The sequence below is a fragment of the Chrysemys picta genome, chromosome 8 (assembly GCF_011386835.1).
Source record: "Chrysemys picta bellii isolate R12L10 chromosome 8, ASM1138683v2, whole genome shotgun sequence".
NCBI lineage: Eukaryota > Metazoa > Chordata > Testudines > Emydidae > Chrysemys > Chrysemys picta.
The window spans coordinates 104,820,984-104,839,722 of NC_088798.1; the positions used below are offsets into that span (position 1 = coordinate 104,820,984).

General features: G+C 54.1%; 1 protein-coding gene and 1 long non-coding RNA gene across 6 annotated transcripts in view; one reads left to right on the top strand and one right to left on the bottom strand.

Annotated features, from left to right (window-relative positions):
- Window positions 1-85: 85 nt before the first annotated feature.
- Window positions 86-18,739, top strand: part of LOC101933334 (proton-coupled amino acid transporter 1) — a 42,772-nt gene continuing 24,118 nt past the window's right edge. For 2 of the 5 annotated variants that reach the window (XM_042850982.2, XM_024103718.3), the window contains exons 1-7: window positions 8,533-8,680; window positions 9,680-9,770; window positions 11,194-11,282; window positions 12,861-12,956; window positions 14,718-14,802; window positions 17,535-17,753; window positions 18,446-18,544. In XM_042850982.2, the coding sequence (XP_042706916.2) occupies window positions 8,538-8,680; window positions 9,680-9,770; window positions 11,194-11,282; window positions 12,861-12,956; window positions 14,718-14,802; window positions 17,535-17,753; window positions 18,446-18,544 (822 nt within the window). In that variant the 5' untranslated portion in view covers window positions 8,533-8,537. Of the gene's footprint in view, window positions 240-2,951; window positions 3,168-6,412; window positions 8,681-9,679; window positions 9,771-11,193; window positions 11,283-12,860; window positions 12,957-14,717; window positions 14,803-17,534; window positions 17,754-18,445; window positions 18,545-18,739 lie in introns of those variants that run through there. The other 3 variants (XM_042850980.2, XM_042850978.2, XM_042850977.2) reach the window with 3 other exon arrangements.
- LOC135973201 (uncharacterized) lies at window positions 2,307-2,914 on the bottom strand. The gene is made up of 2 exons (XR_010589931.1): window positions 2,777-2,914; window positions 2,307-2,476 (listed from the first exon to the last, which is right to left on the bottom strand). It is a non-coding gene; the product is annotated as an uncharacterized LOC135973201 (long non-coding RNA).

An 18,739-nucleotide genomic window follows, 5' to 3' on the forward strand; every position in this document is an offset into this window, starting at 1 on the left:
TCCTGGTTCCCTCGCGGGGCTGGGGCTAGCTCTGCTAGCTCGGCTTGCGCAGCGCCAGCTCCGGCCGCCAGGGGGCATAGCAACCCCCTACTGCGCACGCGCAGGCTGGAGACGCCGGGCGAGGGAGCCGCGGGAGAAGGAGTCAGCTGAGCCGGGCGTCACGTGACTGGGCGTCGGGTGATCGGCACGCGGAAAAGCAAGATGGAGGGGCGGGGCCGGTGATCGCCGGGCAGCTGCCGGTGAGCGCTGAGCTGGGGGCGCGTGCCTGGGGCTTGGGGGCGCGAGCCTGGGGGGGCATTGGCCGGGGATTGGGGGCGCGTGCCTGGGGGGATTGGGGGCGCGTGCCTGGGGGGCATTGCCCGGGGATTGGGGGCGCGTGCCTGGGGGAGCATTGCCCGGGGATTGGGGGGGCGCGTGCCTGGGGGAGCATTGCCCGGGGATTGGGGGCGCGTGCCTGGGGGAGCATTGCCCGGGGATTGGGGGCGCGTGCCTGGGGGGGGCATTGGCCGGGCATTGGGGGCGCGTGCCTGGGGGGGCATTGGCCGGGGATTGGGGGCGCGTGCCTGGGACTTGGGGGCGCGAGCCTGGGGGGGCATTGGCCGGGGATTGGGGGCGCGTGCCTGGGGGGGTATTGCGGGCGCGTGCCTGGGGGGGCATTGCCCGGGGATTGGGGGGCGCGTGCCTGGGGGGGCATTGCCCGGGGATTGGGGGCGCGTGCCTGGGGGGGCACTGCCCGGGGATTGGGGGCGCGTGCCTGGGGGGGCACTGCCCGGGGATTGGGGGCGCGTGCCTGGGGGGGGCATTGCCCGGGGATTGGGGGCGCGTGCCGGGCGGAGGGCATTTCCCGGGGATTGGGGGGCGCGTGCCGGGGGGGGGCATTGCCCGGGGATTGGGGGGGCGCGTGCCGGGGGGGGGCATTGCCCGGGGATTGGGGGGCGCGTGCCGGGGGGGGGGCACTGCCCGGGGATTGGGGGCGCGTGCCGGGGGGGGGCACTGCCCGGGGATTGGGGGCGCGTGCCGGGGGGGGGGCACTGCCCGGGGATTGGGGGCGCGTGCCTGGGGGAGCACTGCCCGGGGATTGGAGGCGCGTGCCTGGGGGAGCACTGCCCGGGGATTGGGGGCGCGTGCCTGGGGGAGCACTGCCCGGGGATTGGGGGGCGCGTGCCTGGGGGAGCACTGCCCGGGGATTGGGGGGCGCGTGCCTGGGGGAGCACTGCCCGGGGATTGGGGGGCGCGTGCCTGGGGGAGCACTGCCCGGGGATTGGGGGGCGCGTGCCTGGGGGAGCATTGCCCGGGGATTGGGGGGCGCGTGCCTGGGGGAGCATTGCCCGGGGATTGGGGGGCGCGTGCCTGGGGGAGCATTGCCCGGGGATTGGGGGGCGCGTGCCTGGGGGAGCATTGCCCGGGGATTGGGGGGCGCGTGCCTGGGGGAGCATTGCCCGGGGATTGGGGGGCGCGTGCCTGGGGGAGCATTGCCCGGGGATTGGGGGGCGCGTGCCTGGGGGAGCATTGCCCGGGGATTGGGGGGCGCGTGCCTGCACGGGGGTTGGAGCCCGGGGCTGCAAGGGGACAGTGCACCCTCGGGAGCCCGGGGCTGCAAGGGGACAGTGCACCCTCGGGAGCCCGCTGCAGTGTTCGTTGCATGGAGGGGGCAGCAGGTGTCTGTAAACTGGAGGGTTAAAGCCCAGAGGTTGCCACCTCCAGGGTGGGGGTGAATCTGGGACTGCAGGCACATGCAGCAAAACAGGGGTGCAATGAGACTGAGGGGGGTGCTGTACTGTGCAAGCGGGTGTTATGTTGGGGGAAGTGTGAACCAGGTGGCATCTGCCCAGCATAGAGGTTGTGCTGGGTAGTGCCAGTTACAGCTGACTATACACCTAGGTGACCCATGTATATGGTGCATGGGGCGGGGGGGGGGGGGTAGGAGCAAGGGTAAGTAGTGGGCAATGTCTCTTAGCCGAAGTTGCACTAAGTATCCTCTGGACTGGAGATGCTGTGGAGCAATAAGAGGTGGGGTCGTGTGTGTCAGGTTGGGGCAAAGCAAACTCCCTAACAGTCAGAGCAGTCATAGGGAAATGCTTGTCAATGCCTCAGACCCACCCACACGTGGGCATGCTGGAGTCATGAGGGCAGTTTGCTAAATACAAATTGCCTGCGGAGGGTGAGTAATGTGGAGGGGCGTTCAGAGCACTGGTGCTGCGTGGCATCTCTGCAGGCACTGGAAAGTAAGAGTAAACGAATACTGACAGAAAAGAGCCCTGGCATCTGACACAAAACTCAAATTATGAAGGTCTTTTCCAGAGGTCTGAACAGCACCTTAATTTTGAAAGGAATAGCAGCCCCCCAACCTTTCGTGTCCAAACCAGACAAGGTGAAAACCCATCATAATGGCGGAAATGGCTCCTCCACTTCGATTCTGGAGGTAGAATCCTAACCTCAAAGGGCTAAACATGCTTATCTTTATGCACTTGGTAGCCTCAGGCCTTGGCTACACTTACCGGCAAGTTCGACGGCTGGAAATCGAACTTCTGGGTTCGACTTATCGCGTCTAGTCTGGACGCGATAAGTCGAACCCGGAAGTGCTCGCCGTCGACTGCGGTACTCCAGCTCGCCGAGAGGAGTACCGCGGAGTCGACGGGGGAGCCTGCCTGCCGAGTGTGGACCAAGGTAAGTTTGAACTAATTCGAAATAAGGTACTTCGAACTTCAGCTACGTTATTCACGTAGCTGAAGTTGCGTACCTTAGTTCGAATTAGGGGGGGTAGTGTAGACCAAGCCTCAGTGACTTCAGGGGGACTGTTCTTAAGTACACTTGCCTGCATGGTTAGAGGAGGGACTGAATGTTCTTGTCTCTCCTCTCTGTAAGTGATGAGGAAATAACTTGGTGGGTTTTGCTTTTAGCTGAGAATGTTCTCTGCATGGATGAGACGGAAACCCTCTTTCTCCCCTCAGTACTTTTCCAAACCCTGACTGAGTGGTTCTCCTTCTTGCTGATTGCATGGAAATTGACCACTTGTGCTTCCTGCTACTGTAAAATCTTTAATCCAGAAATGTCGATGTCAAGTTACGATGGGCGGATCTGCCTGGGTTTCAAAAGAGAAGAGCAGCGACGTGTACTCTAGGAAAATTCAAGGGAGGAACTGAGCACTGACTGGAGAGCAAGATAATGTAACTATGTTGTTTCTTGTATAGAGAACATCACTGACGTGAGCCTCAAATAGCATGTCAGGCTCCTGCTCCACTAATGGTTCGTTTCTAGATGAGCCATGCAGAGTAGGTGGTGCAGCTGGTTGCTGTGTAATTAAGTCCGATTGCTTTGTTGGAAGAGTTTCTCTTTGATCCCCAGGCTGACAATTGCCTTTACTGTTCACAGTACATACACCAGCAATTCCCTCGCCACTGCCATTTACATCCTCCTGTTCTGAGAGGGGATAGGATGCTGCTTGTAAAAATATCACCCGTTGTTTTGGCGGGCCTGGGTAGAGTTTGGAAATGAATCTGCCCAAGAGCTGGGGCGATCGATCTGCATTACTGACTGGATTTGAAATTATGCTAATTGCCTTTTGGGCAGGACCCCATTTTAATGGCTTGGCTGAAGTTGAGCTAAGCATGAAGGACGTTGCTCCTTGCTCTTCTATTGGGCACCTATGTTTTTCGCTCACTTCATTCTTTCTAGGCAGGGGAGGTAATTATTTGGGTTAGGGAGGGTGGGGTCTACACCTTCCCAAAGGCTTCGCTTTCTCTCTTCAGTTATCTTCCCCATGCTGTCCCTTCTCGAAGCCTTGCAGAATATCATTCCACTTCCTTTTCTGTGTGAGCCTCTCTCCTTCATTCACCTAATGCCAGAAGCTTAAACAAACGCTTTGGGGGATAAATTCATCCTGGCCGTCAGTGGATTTTGACCCTTTAAACTATGATGTTAGTTTCAAATGAATGCTTACGCCTCTTCTCTAACCTCTAGGACAGTGGTTCTCAAACTTTTGTACTGGTGACCCCTTTCACATAGCAAGCCTCTGAGTGGGACCCCTCTTATAAATTAAAAACACTTTCAATCTATTTAACACCATTATAAATGCTGGATGCAAAGTGGCGTTTGGGGTGGAGGCTGACCGCTCGTGACGCCTCACGTAATAACCTCGTGACCCCCTGAGGGGTCCCGACCCCCAGTTTGAGGAGCCCTCCCGCCCCCATCCTGATAACCTGGCTCACACCTCTTTTCAGCAAAACTCCCCTCCCCATTGAGAAGGGGGAATCATCCAGTTTTGTTAGATGCTGCTATGGAGCAGTAGATCTTGCCTTTACCATGGAAACGAGAAGCAGCACTTCTGCAGCACTGTGCCGGCCTTACGTGACTGCCTCTCCTCAATTCAAACCTGCCTTCCCCGCTGCTTGGTGCAATGGACTTCCTGTAGGCCACTGTGGTGACTCACAAGGCGTGTTCTGTGTCAGCTGATTTAGGGTTAAAGCTTGCTCAGAAATAAGAGCAGTACCGGGAGAGGACTCAGTGTGGTGAGAGACCTGGTTTTTTTTGTTTTTTTTTTCCCGGAACACCCCTTATCTGAGGGGGACTTTTCTGAAAGAGAAGGAAACCACTTGGGTCTCCAGGACAGGAGGGGTTGATGTAAACTAACTGCAGGTGAGACAGAAATAGGTGCCCTGCTGATTAAGGAAGGAGAAAAGTAGCTCGAAGGACAGCGGAACCTCAGCTCCCCAGTGCTGCCTCATCATTCTAGTATGTACTTTCGGTGGCTGTAAAACTTCTAACAGCAGGAGGAGTGTGGACTTGACTCTAACCACAGGGAGACTGCAACGGGATGAGATGATTCCCTACCTTGGAGCAAAGGGTTCTGGGTTGAAATGAGCCTCTTAAGAGTGACGGCTGTCTCAGGTAGTGGAGGAGCAAGTTAATACATGTGCTTTATGCAAATACACCTCTACCTCAATATAACGTGGCCTGATATAACACGAATTCGGATATAACGCGGTAAAGCAGCGCTCCGGGCGGGGACGGCGGGGCTGCACACTCCGGTGGATCAAAGCAAGTTCAATATAACGCGGTTTCACCTATAACGCGGTAAGATTTTTTGGCTCCCGAGGACAGCGTTATATCGAGGTAGTGGTGTAATCTGTATGCAGAGCCTTGCATTCCTCCACCTACAATTCTAACTGAGATCTGCCGATCGCTTGCTGAGAGCGTTTGGAGAGAGAATGTTTATGGTCCAACATGTATTGGGCTAGCAGTAGGCTGGGAGTGGGGAGCCAGGAGGGGAACAGCAGGGGTTATACTTTTAAGGTCAGGATTTAATAGCATTGGGCAGGGCTATGTAGGAGGAAGCTTGTGTGACTTCTGTCCGTGCTACGTTTGGCTCCAGCCGGAGCAATAACTTCCTCCGTTCCCCGGTCAACTAAGTTGCCAAACTTCAGAGACTAGATTTTAGAGGCACTGGGGCAGATACTAAACTGAGGTCGCTGCTTGCTGGATTTCTTACAATAGCGGGTCTTAGCTTGACATCCAAGATCTCTTTAGATAATAGCAGGGTGGAAGATGCCACGCTCTGCTGTCTCTGTTTCGTGTGTTCTTCACGTGCAAGCTCTTCTCAGACGTATTGCATGAGGCTCACTAGGTAAGACTGTTTCTATGCCTCTCTTCTCCTTCCTTTCCTCTTCCTCCTGCCAGAGCCCCCAGCCCGAAAAAGCAAATGTGGCATGTTTCCAGAGAACCCTTAGTTGCTGTGCTGCAGTGGCTATGGAGAGCAGTTGGAATGTTCAGAAGGAGAATGAAGAGTTGAAGATGACATGTCTGAGCCTGAGTGAAGAGGACAGTGGACTTGTCATAGTGGCACAGAAATGTTTTGGGGCAGGGTGACTACCGGGAACACAGTTGCTCGCTGGGGAGAGGGGGGAGAGGAAGAGCTAGGAACAGAGCGCACATAGCTGCTGGTGGGCATCCTGAAGGGAATGCTGGGAAGTGGCTGGACAGGAGGGAGGGGAGCTGGAAGAGCTCGGTGCCCTGAAAACCCAGGGGGTTACTCTCGGTAGAAATTCCCTAGCGTTGTTCAGGATACCTTCCACCCTTGTCTCATCTTTCTGGTACTAGGGCAGCAAACTGTCCTCCTGTCTGGCCTGCTGTGCCCCCGTGTGTTGTATCTGACTCTGTTGCCGTGTCTCCGCTGGCTTTTGTCTGTTCTCCCTCTGTCCTTTTATTATGTGCATTAGAGTAATGCCTAGAGATCCCTAGTCAAGTCAAAAAGAAGAACAGGAGGACTTGTGGCACCTTAGAGACTAACAAATTTATTAGAGCATAAGCTTTCGTGGACTACAGCCCACAGCTTATGCTCTAATAAATTTGTTAGTCTCTAAGGTGCCACAAGTCCTCCTGTTCTTCTTTTTGCGGATACAGACTAACACGGCTGCTACTCTGAAACTAGTCAAGTCAGGTGCCCCCAAAGAGCTTCCAATCTAAACAGACGAGTCAGAGGAGGGTATGATCCCTGCTTTCCAGATAGGGAACCGAGGCTCGGAGTTTGGGCAAGTCATATGACTGTGTTGCAGAGCCAGAAACATGAACCCAGGACTCCTGAGTCCCCGTCCAGTGGTGTAACCCCAAGGCCAGGCATCCATCCATCTTTCCATCCCTTGTTGTGTGTCCTAGCTCTCTCTGGGCCTTGCTTTCTGTTCTCACTCCTTGCTGCTTCTCTCTACCAATTCCCTCCGCTGCCTCCACCTCTTTTCCCCATTCTGTGTTCTTCCTCTCTGCAGTGTTGTCTCCCTGACCAGCCCACAAGCTATAGGAAATACTTGAGGGCCTGTTGTCCAGGGAGAATGGCTGTTTGCTCTGGGCCCAAACCTGCTTTCACTGCAGTCTCACAATTGCTGCAGTCGGAGCAGAAGCAGGCCCCTTGTGCCCAGGGGAGTGACTCCGAGCCGCATGTGCCACACACTTCCATGCACGTATATTGCATATCTCCGAGGCTGTGATGCTTGCTGGTTCTACTTGTGGTTTGTTACTTAAAGGTGAATTGTGACACTCCTGCGGTAGGAATGGAAACAGAGCCTGGATCAGCCCAGCAGTAATTAAAGCATATTTCTCTCTTTGTGTTTCTGCAAATTAACGACCGGTTTCCATCCAGTTGCTAATACTGCCTGTGGGGCTGCCACCATTGGTCACCCCAGTAGCAGACTTGTCTCTTGGTTTGCCGGATGTTTTCAGCCCAAGAGGAACTGCTGCTCAGAGGGCTGGCCCAGCAGCAGTGAACCTAGATGCTGGGTGGATTTCCATGTCTACTCTCCTAATCCTTCTGCAAACCTCTAAAGCTTCCTTGTTCCATTTACAGGCTTTGAACGTTTGCCATCTTAAGACACAGTAACATCATACTTGGGAGGAATAGTGCCTGGGCCTGCAGTCAGCATGGCATCTGGAGAGACTCCAGGCTTAATCTTGGAACTAAGCATCTGATTGCTTCTTGACTTGCCCCCAGGAGAAAGAGGCCTTCCTTTTAAATGCTAACCTATCGGTTCTGTAGGGCACCCAGTTGCTAGAGCACTGACAGAGTAGAAAGGCTCCTGAAAGCCTCTCCATTGTTTTCTCTTCTCAGACCTTATTAGGGTGGCCAGATGTCCTGATTTTATAGGGACAGTCCCAATTTGGGGGTCTTTTTCTTATATAGGCTCCTATTACCCCTCACCTCCTGTCCTGATTTTTCACATTTGCTGTCTGGTCAGCCTAGATCTTATCCAGGAAGCAGTTTAAACCCTTAGTCCAACTTGATCAGCCTGATTTCATGGGGCGGGGGGAGGGGAGGTCCTGAACCCTGGGTAAAGATTCCTGGAGCTGGCCCTGGCAGTGGGGGTTGGGACCTGCTTGTTGTCAACACGGATCTCAAAATACCAAGATGAACTAGATGAAAGACGGTTGGGAACTTTGCTGGATGTGTGTGGGCCACTTGTTCCCCCGCAGCCAATCAGTGTCTCTTCACTGGGAGTCCTTTGGGTGCCTGTCAGTCCTGAGTGTATCCACTCCCTGGTGGAACTGTACAGGACCCTCCATTCTGAGCACCTGTCAACAGCCTTCCGTAAAGGTGACCTGCAAGTAGATGGAGCGCTCCGGGGCTGCGTGCTGCCAGCTTGCACGGGCTGGTTGCGCTGCGTACCCGGCCTGTTTAGGAGAAGCGGTACAGACGTCCGTGTCATCTGGTGTTAAGTATCTGGGCAGGTCACCTCCGAGTGATCTGTCCCCGCAGGAATTGCTGGGTGCATCCCGGGTGGGTGTGTCTAGCTTCGGGGAGGAGTGCGGGACTTATATTGACCCCTCCACAGGCCTAGGCTCTCCGGTTATTCTGGAGGCTCCATTCAGGCATGCCGACACTGTGACTGCTGGGCGGGCTGGTGAGGTGGCGCCCTAGAATAGCCTGCCAGGGTGAGCCTGCCCTGACAATAGCACAGGGAGCTGGTCCTGTGACCATGGCTGAACCAAAGAAACCCCAGGCAGGGAGCATAGAGTTAGCCGCAGTTCCTGATGTGACTGTTTCCACAGCCACTATGTCCACCAGGAGGCTGCGCAGCGAGGACTACAACGACTACAGCTCCACAGAGGCTACGCCTGACGGGAGCCCCCCCGAAGGCATAAACAGCTTTGCCTCTCCTTCATCCTACCAGCGGTTCGGGGAGAGCAACGGGACGACGTAAGTGACTGGTTCAGAACCACCTCTTCTCTCTGCTGGCGCAGACGGCCCGTGCGTTACTGAGAGTGGGCACTGTATTCAGCTGCTGGACCCCACGGCCCCCCCTGTACTCCTCAGAGGATGCTCCGGGATCCTTTGGGTGTGAAATGTGCGGTGTAACCGGTAAAGAGCTACGGCTTGCCTTGCAGGCTCTCTCGTGCCTGTCCGTACAGGTCTCTGGGAGCAAGTGCTCCGCCTGCCAGGGTTGCTGTAAGTTCAGTCCAGGTGTGGATAGATCAGGTACTTTCCACAGATGCTGTGTCTCCACAGATTTTTTTTTTTTTTTTGGCAGTTTATTTCCCCCGTGAAGCCTGACTTAGAGATCGCATCTTAGTTTTTTTAAAAGCAGCTTTGGATTTCCCTCTTCCTCCCACCCCCTTCCTCCGCCACTTTTTTTTCCCCAGCCAGCTCTGACTTGGGGATGTGGAAGGCAAATGACTTGCCTGAATTCAGAGCAAATCAGTGGCTTGCTGGTAGTAATGTCTCTGCATCTTCCTTGCTCCCGGTTCAAGCAAAAGGGCACCCGCTGGGGCAGCTATAATCCAAAATGATTGAACACCCTGGGCGCCCAGGCTGCCGAACGGGGAAGCCCCTGAGCTGCAGTGTTCGCTCGGGGCTACACAGCATCTCCCTGAACGGCAGCGCAGGACGCTTGAGTTCACGGACCCATTCAGTATCCGTCGCTTCTGACTGCGTGGTCACCTGCTGGTGCTGCTGGGCTTACGAAGACCTGCAGGTGCTGAGCTCTGCTTGCTGCTCCGGCAAACGTATCCGCTGCTCAGAGATCTTGTCAGGGTATTTTCTGTTCCCAGCCACTGGCAATCTCTGTTCAAGAGCAGCCTAGGACTAGAGTGGCCGTGTGGCGGGGGGGGGCCGGGGCTGAAGTACGCTGGCAGGCTTGCACTGGGGCTAGAATAGCCTGTGCCATTCCTGACCGTCTCTGTATCTTCTCCTCCGCAGATGGTTTCAAACCTTGATCCACCTGGTGAAAGGGAATATTGGCACTGGCCTGCTGGGACTGCCCCTGGCTGTGAAAAACGCTGGCATCGTGGTAAGACGGCGTCTCCCTTAATAGCACGGAGGCACCCACTCCGATTGCGGGTGGGGGGCTCCTGCTTGGTTTCTAGACAGAGGCATGTTGCTGACTTGGACTCAGGCCTTCTGTGTGTCTAGCACCTCCTGCTTAGATGGCTGCTGGGGTTGGTCAGAGGCTAGAAAGTGTCCAGCCCTACATCACCGGTTCCCCTCCCTGCTAGGTCAGTAGTGACTGCGCGGCTAGTGGCTGGCTGTTCAGAAGCCCGAGTGAAGAACTGCGGTGTCGGGCTGGTTCCTTGGGGGAAGGCATCAGCAGGGTGTCGCTGCTGTGTTCCTCTTGGGGCCATTTCCTCTGCCCGGGCTTGAAACAGGGTGTTGGGGAAGGTTTGCCTGTGGGCTGTATTGTGTAGACAAACAGAGGGCTGCAGACTCCAGAGCGGTGGGGCTGGCGCTTTTTGCCAATCGTACGTCAACCCTTAGCAGGTCTCTTTGCAATGCTGCAGTTAGACCAGTGATTGTAAAGGCTCTGGCTGCTAGATGTCCTCTCACCCCCTTACCTAGACTGAGAAAACACCTTGTGTGAGGTCAGGCGGTCTCTTCTCCGCTTCTAGCAATTAAGTACAAGTGTAAATCATGACCTAAAACAAAACCTTGCTGTGTGACGACAACACGTCCGCCTAGCCCAGGTGGTAGAACTTGGGCGTTAATGCTGTCCCAGAAGCACCTCGCTCTGAACTGCATTCCTTAGCAGTCAGGTGCTCTGTTACCTTTCAGGTGCCGCTGAGCCTTCCTGCTTATTAACATTCTTGTGTATCTAGCTGCTCCTACAACCCTCAGGCACCGAGACAGGCGTCTTCGTCTCGCCAGTATCTATAACAGACCATACAGTGCATAGCGCCAACATCTGTGGAGGGAGCAGGCCGCCCTTCTGCCCATTGCCTCTGGAGCTCCAGGGAATCCTGACACTAAGTCAAACCCCAGCGGTTCCATTTCCCCCTTGACTTTGCTACTAATCTGGTGCCACGTGTGGTTTAAATACCGTCCATCTTCTGTAAAGCTCCTTGAGGGGCTTTGGCATCAGACAAAGCCAACATACCTCGCTTGAGGTTCCGCGGCTCTCCACCAGTCCGCAGGTGTGAGGTTGCCCCAAACCTGGGCCTGTGCTGTACTGCAGGGAACAATCCAGCATTTGGAAAGGCAGAGCCTGGATCCTACAGAGCTTTTCCCCCTTGCAGTTCTGATTCAGGATCAGAGCGGTGTCCCGCTGTGCTAGTAGTTTTGCGTGGCTTCCTTGGTACGCTCTTCTAATGCAGGCAGGACCGCGCTTGTGTTCTCAGCTCTCTGTACATTGCTGTCTAATGTGAACCCAGCCTTGCAGTTCTTGTTTTAACCATCAGAGTGCGCTCTTCTCTCTCTCTCCCCCTTCTCCTGCTGTCTAGCTGGGCCCGCTCAGTTTGCTGGTGATGGGAATCGCCGCAGTGCATTGTATGGGCATCCTGGTTAAATGCGCTCACCACTTCTGCAACAAGTAAGAGAAATCCTCACTGCTGTCGGGCCTGAAGCGTTGGCCTCCTATCCCCTCCCCAGCACCCCCCCTTGTCTTGGTTTTATGGAGCCCATTAGAAATGGTGACACATCCTTTAAAGTCCTCAGGCAGCATTCTGTCCGTTGAAGTGTGCCAAAGTGCTGAAAGCCCTTGTGCAACCTGTGGCCAGAGAGCTCTCCTTCCTGAATCCCTGGGGGGTGGCGCATGGTGGGCGTAGAGGGTTGGAGAGGATGTTGCCTTTGTAACCTTGTAACCAGATTTGCAGAGTGTTGCACCAAGTTCCTCATATTGGGAAGAGGCTTTTTGCAAGCTACCAGGCTAGGTAAGTTACGCAGACTTCCCAAGGGCTTGGTCAGTTTCTGGTTGAGAGAGGGAGCTGATGGGGAGGAACGTTTAAGGAGAGAGGCTATTATAAAGGCGATTGTGTACAGCACGTGATTGTGCCGTGCCTGGCCCTCTGAGTCACTCACGCAGCGTGTTACGGGTGTGCTCCTCGGTCCCGATTTCACACTACGCCCCCTTATCCCAATGCTGAGCCCGGCAGTGCACCTGACAGCACTGTATGTGTTGTCCCGGTCCTTGATCTCTCCATCTACCGCCACCAGGCAGTGAATCAAAGCTCTCCTGGTTCTGCCGACTCCTTTGTGAATCACTTCATCGCTCTCCGCCTGTGCTTCCCCACCTGTAAAAGGAGGGTGGCGACGCCTCCCTACCTCCCAGGGGCTTTGGGAGGGGCACGTCACTAATACCTGTGATGTGTCGTGAGATCACTGATTGGGAAGAGCCGCAGAGGGGGAAAGTATTAAAGAACGAAACAGAAAATGGAGGAGGTCACTTTCACTTCCCATGGCCTGGTTATATCCCTGCTTGCACCAGTGTAGCCAGGAGCACTCCTTGTCTGTTGATTCGAGTCCCCAGCTCACACCTGCTTTGGGTGGATTCCCATCTTCCTCTGAGCAGATATTACGGGGTTATTGCTTGTGGTTACACAAGCTTCTGACGCTCCCATCTCCATTATATGGTATCTGGGTTCAACAGAGAAGCGTGACGGAGTTATTTACAATGGCCTAGCACAGTGGTCCCCAAACTATGAGGTGCGCCCCCCTACGGGATGCAGAGGAGTGTTTGGGGAGGTGCAGCGGGGCCTGGGCCAGCCTCCACGGGAGCGCCACCTGGCCCTGCTCTGCCCCCAGCTGTGGCCCCGATTCTCAGCTGCAGTGGCACTCGGTCCCTGCTGCCCACCCTGACTGTGCCTCTGTTCTTGGCCCATCCCCAGCTGCGGCTCCGCTCTGCCTCCAGCCCTGCCACTGGCCGCAGCCTCTGGCCCTGGTGACGGCCCAGCTGCAGTTCTGCTCCCAGCCATGGCTCCGGCTCCCAACTGTGGCCCGCGTGGGGGCGGGGAGGGATATGAGGAAAAAGTCTGGGGACCCTGGCCTAACAGTTGCCAATCAGAAATATCTTCAGACTTGCATCTAATAGCAGCAATCTTGTGTTATTCCCCCGGTGTGTGCCTCTGAAAGTAGATTGGGCCACCAATGTCACCTTTCTCTCTCCCTTCAGATATCAAAGGCCTTTTGTGGACTATGGAGATGCTGTGATGTACGGGCTGGAAGCCAGCCCTAGCGCTTGGCTTCGGACCCATGCCATCTGGGGAAGGTACCGTGTTCTCTTCTTGCTTTGGGTTCGGATTGGGAGAGGAAGAGCTGGCTGGGCTCTCAAACATGCTAATCAAATAGTGAGTAAAATAAGAGACTTAACTGGTTCTTCCAGTTCAGGGGAATGCAACCTCCTCGTTCTCGGCTTTGTCCCGGTCTGATGGGAGCCTGGCTTTGTCCGTAGCACCTTTCTTGCCCTGAGAGAGGCTGCACAAAGCGAAGTGCTAGGGTCTGGCCAGGCTTTAGGCAAACACAACTGTTGTGTGCTCCGCAGTTGCTTGTATACACCCCTGGATGCTGGAGTCTGGCTCGCTGACAGGATTGTGTTTATTTCCTTGAAATGCGGGAGGTCATCCTTCCCCGTGTGCTCAGTTGTGGTGCTAGAGGGGAAATATGGTACTTTAGTGCACGTGTCTGGGTGGGAAAAGGAAACTCATTTGCTCCGCAGCCTAGCAAGGAAGGGACAGATAACGCTAATTACTTCATTGCATGTTGGCACATCTTCCTGTCAGCTGCTGGACACTGCGAAAGCTTTAACCGCTGGTTCAAACGCTTCCCGTCCATCTCAGTAACTCCATCGCCTTGCAGGTCTTGCCGAAGTCAGTACGTTAGCAGTGTGTCTGTTACACACACTGACAATCCGTATGTGAGGCAGTGCTTATGTGGGGCAACAAGAGCCTGTAACGCCTCTTGCTGGGACAGATCTCTTTGAACGCAGGGGGGAGAAGTGGCTGAGTCTCCCAGACGGCCGGGGGGCGGTGCTGGTCCCTTCCACAGAACGGGGAATCTAAACTCATGGGGGTGCGGAGAGACGCTCTTCAATTAACCACTGAAACCACTTACCAGGGCTTGGGGTGGATTCTCCATCACTGGCAATTTTAACATCGAGACTGGATGTTTTCCTAACAGATCTGCTTGTGGAATTACTTTGGGGCAGTTCTGTGGTTTGTGCTATACAGGAGATCAGACTAGAGGAGCACAATGGCCCCGTCTGGCCTTGGAATCTATTAATTTTGGGGGTCTAGATCTTCATCCCCACCCAGTGTAAACTGTGCGCTTCTGCGCCTCTCCAAGCTGCAAGATAACGTCCCCTCCTTGGCCACAATCTTTGAGATGCCTTTACGGGTCTCTTGGGCTAAATCTCTAGAGGCCACAATGTCAGACTTACCCATGTCTAGCACAGGAAACGGAACCCTTTCTAAAATGGGAGATGGAGTGGAGAAGGTGAACGGAGAGCTAGGCATTTTTAAGCATAAGATGCAGGATCCCATTTCATCCCTTTGCTGAGACAGCGGTTGGAGACCACTCTTGCGTAGCCGAGATCTGTTCACGCACCTTTCTCGGCTTGCAGCTCTTCTGATGGGCCTGTTCCAGGTATTGGCTTGTCTCCCCGTTGAGAGGTTCCACCTTGTACCCGGAACATTTTAGTTTGACAGTTGCTGGTGCAGCCTTAAAAAGGTCTAAGAGGACACAAAGGGGCTTCTGCTGTGCGAGCTTGCTGGTGAAACGGAGGGAGAGGGGAAGCGTCTACCTCGGGCAATGCTCCCTCCTACCATCTGCAAAAGCAAGCCATCCAGATCACCCTTTGACCTCTAGCTCTGTATTGCAGCCTCCTAGCCGAGGAATCGCTCACACTGTTGATGTAGCATTAGGATCAAAAGATGCACTTCTAGCATGAGTCCGTGTCTTGCAGGCTGCATGGTTTTAGCATTAATGATTCTTTTTTTAAATACTTTCTCTCTTCTCCCTCCACCCCCCACAGGTACATAGTGGGATTTTTCTTGATTCTCACCCAGCTGGGGTTCTGCTGTGTGTATTTCGTATTTCTGGCTGACAATCTGAAACAGGTAAGACTTTGGCTTTTTTGGTGATAAGGGGGTGGGGAGGGGAGTTCTCTTCCAGATTTGGGGTGAGGGAAGAACTCAGGTTGTTCCTCCTCCTGCAAACTAAAACCCAAACCCAGGGAGAAGGGTCTTGCTTCCGTAACTAGAGCAGTACAGGAAAACGTAACCCTTCAGCCCAAAGGCAAAGATCAATATCCCGGCCGCGTTTGTGCAAAGTGGGAAAGTGACAGATACAACCTCCCCCTACCATGTATTTGTCACCGGTGATAAATGGCTGCTAGACCTCTTGTCTTCCACACTCACCGAGCGAACTAAGGCCAGGACCTGGAAAAAACATCTGCACTAGATAAAACTTGCCTGCCACATCCCTTGGCTTTGGATGCTTCCAAGCCTCAGGGGTTAAGAGGGGAAGGGGATTATCCCACATGGCCTGTTGCAGGAATCTTGCATCTTCCTGTCAAGCGGTTGGTACTGGCCGCGATCCGATGGGATATTGGACTAGATGGTACGGTAGCCCCTAGAAGCTCCGGTTGGGACAATCTCAATTTCAGGGGGAGGTTCCTATTGTAGAATGATGCCAACGAGAGCCCTTTTAAACAGGAACAAATGAATTAGGTCTCTCCTGTCCGGATGGCAAACTTCCCAGGGCAGGGACCGTAGCGTTTAAGGCCAGAAGGGACCATCAGATCATGTAGGCTGACCTCCTGTATATCACACGTTACCAAGGCTGCCCGGCACCGACACCCTAAGCCCAGCAACTGAAATTAGACCAAAATATTACAGCCTAGAAACGCATTTGCAAAACTTCAAAGCAAGTTGGGAGTCCTCTGCATGCCTCCCCATGCCAGTTGCTCCTTTCCTCTTAAATGGCCAGAATCCAGCAGGCAGGGCATAAAAAGAAAGCATTGAAGATCTGACTGCGTCCCACGCTCTGAGCTGGGCAGTGTGCTGGGGGGAGCGCTGCCAAGTGTCCCACAAAGTGTCGGAGGAAACCCTGCCCACCTGCTTCCCCAGCACGAGGGGAGCTTTTCTGGGGGAACGCCCTTGATGCTGTGATGTATCTTTTTAAGTAAGTGGCTGGAAAGGAGACTGCATCAGCAGTGGTGCCTACTTAATAAACACTCTGTGGGGAGCGAGAAATCCACAGATGCGTGCCGGCTCAGCTAGTGTTTTGATCTGTTGGATGCTGGGGGGAGTGTGAGATTGCTGGAAACAGGCTTAGTTGGGTTTTATTCAGATCAGTGTAAATTATTACTCGTCTGGGAAAGGGTGGAGGTGTATGGAGGGAAGAGGGGAGAACAACCTCCGGTTGCTCCAAAGAACTGGGCCGTAATGTCCTGAAAACCAGTCTCCTCAGGAGGTGGAGAGAGGAGGGGGGGGGGAACCTCCCAGTCACCACATTTGGGAATACGCCTGAGAGAATTCCTGGGGGTTTCATGTCCTTCCCAGCGTTACGTTGCCTTCTGCCTTTTGGGGGCGTCCTGTCTCTTTTTTCCACAGGGCAGTGAATTAGTCTGTGAAGTGGCTGCTCTGCATCACTGCTCTCTCGGTATGATGGGCTGTTTTTTCCTTCACCTCACAGACCCTGTCATACTCAGGCGTGAATAGAGGGCAGGTGGACAAATGCAGCCAGCTGTTGGTTCACTGACCCCACTGGCTGTCACTGCTATTTCGAGGCAGGCTTCCTTCCATGGGAACCCTTCGTGTGGCTTTAATAATGGAGCAATCTCGGCGCGCCAATGCTGGCTGACCTACAAAGGCGCAGACCATTAGAAATGGAGATTAGATGTTTGCTTATTTACTGGCTGAGGGTGGGGGAAAGCCCTTTGCTGGTTTCAGAAGCCCATATTTTGGGGGCATTCTTTTACATGATGGTAAAGTAAATCCTCCTATGAGATCTTGAGCATTAAGTCTTTGCACGCTATCCGTGTTTATATTTTGTGCTGTGCTTCGCCAGCCCAGGAGTGGTTACGGCTTGGGTAATGCATTGTATACTAACACCAACGTGTCTTTAATTCAATCATGATGTGGCAAAAAAACCCGGCTGTTTCTGCTTTATGCAGCGCGTGTGTGTGCGCATTGAGTTCTTTGTAAAAATATACCGTGCTGTCTTTTTAATAGACTCGTTATGGGTTGGCTAAGAAGGGTTATTTGCAACTCGTTCGGAAATCCTAGCTCAGTTGTCCAGCAGTCTGACAGATTTACGCTTGATGTGATAGGCGAGGTGCTTGTCTCAAGTGTCTTTGAGGACCCAGGATCTGTGACCATGGCAGGGGGTGGACGCTCTTGTGCCTAAAGCACAGGGCTGGGCTCTATTCTAGTGCGTGCTGTATGACCTCGATGCAAGTCTGAGTCGCTACGCCTCGCTTTCCCCAGCTAGGGACCATAACGCGTCTCGCTTGGGAGTCGGAGTTTCATGTGCTGTTTACAAAGCTCTGTAAAATTCATATGGAAGCAGTTATAGAAGTTCAAAGTGTTTTCATAGGAAAAAAACATGTTAAATGTCCCCTCCGTGCCTGCCCTAGAGTGGCGTGTTGGGTTATTAAAAGAACTTGCAGTATTTAAGTTTTGCAAATGCAACCTCTCTCTAAAAGATAAAGGCTGTGTGGCTCTTAAATTGAGAGACCATAATTGTGTGGCTAGGACTCGCCAGCAGCCCCGCGACTCGGTTGCCAAGTTCAGGTTATGACAGGGAACAGTTCGGGATCCAGAGGTTTTTTGGCTCCTCCCTCCAGGTGATCTCTGCAGCAAATGGCACCACCAATGACTGCCATTCCAACAAAACCACGGTGCTGACTCCCACCATGGACTCCCGGTTGTTCATCCTCTCCTTGCTGCCGTTCCTGGTGCTGCTCGTGTACATACAGAATCTCAAGTTCCTGTCCGTCTTCTCCATGCTGGCCAACCTCGCCATGCTGAGCAGTCTCATCATGATAAATTGGTATATCCTCACGGTACGTGTGAAGACCAAAGCCGAATGCCTCTCGAGTCTAGAGACCTTCCTGAAACCTCCCAGACCTCACTCAGGGACTGCATATGATAATCTTCAGATGTTTGAGAGCCGGGTGCGCCTCTTGGGGCTTCAGCCTGGCGGGGAAGGAGGGGTTCTGGGGGATTCTACCTGACCCAGAGGGGAGGGGTGTGTGTGTTAGGGAGCAGGGCTGAAGCCTCAAGAGGCTCTCTCCCACTGGCCAGAAGCACTGAGACCCACCACCCTGCTGCAGGGCAGAAGCCCAGAGCTACCCCCCTGCCCCAAGTCTGGTAGGTGGAGAATCGAGGGGGCATGGAGGGCTCTGCGAACTACACTTTAACTGTAAAAGAACCACAGTTTGGCTACCCCTGCATTAGATGAGCTACTCTTAGGGAGTGCTGCAGGTCAAGACGGTTAGAGGAGGGTGTGTGTGGTGGGGGGGATGTACACTGGAGTCATTGGGGTACTGTAGGTAAAGCATTAGGTGCACTGCACGGGGGGGAACTTACCCAGCTCTTGCAGTGCTGGGTGTACACCTGCTTTCAGGAGCATTCTAGTCCACGTTTTGACTGAGTGCTTGTGAGCTGAAACTTTGAGCAAGCGCCACAGAAAAGAAACCTTTGGAATAGGCCTCGGTTTCTCTCTTGCATTTAAATCCCAGCTGCTCTTTTCTAGGGCCTTCCGGATCCCAGCAACCTGCCTCTCGTAGCGGGCTGGAAGACCTACCCTCTGTTTTTTGGCACGGCTATCTTTGCTTTCGAAGGTATCGGCGTGGTAAGTGTTGGCTTGTAGGCAGTGCAAGAACCGGCTGCTATCTGTGTTCTCTGCAGCATCTGTTCTGTGTGTGCTGAGATCTCTCTGGGCTTGTAAGCTAAATGTGTGACTGGTATTCATTGTGTAGTCACTACACAGACACAGCTTCCCTCCGTCTAACCTCGTTGCTACTGGGGGAATGGAAGGGTATCGAGC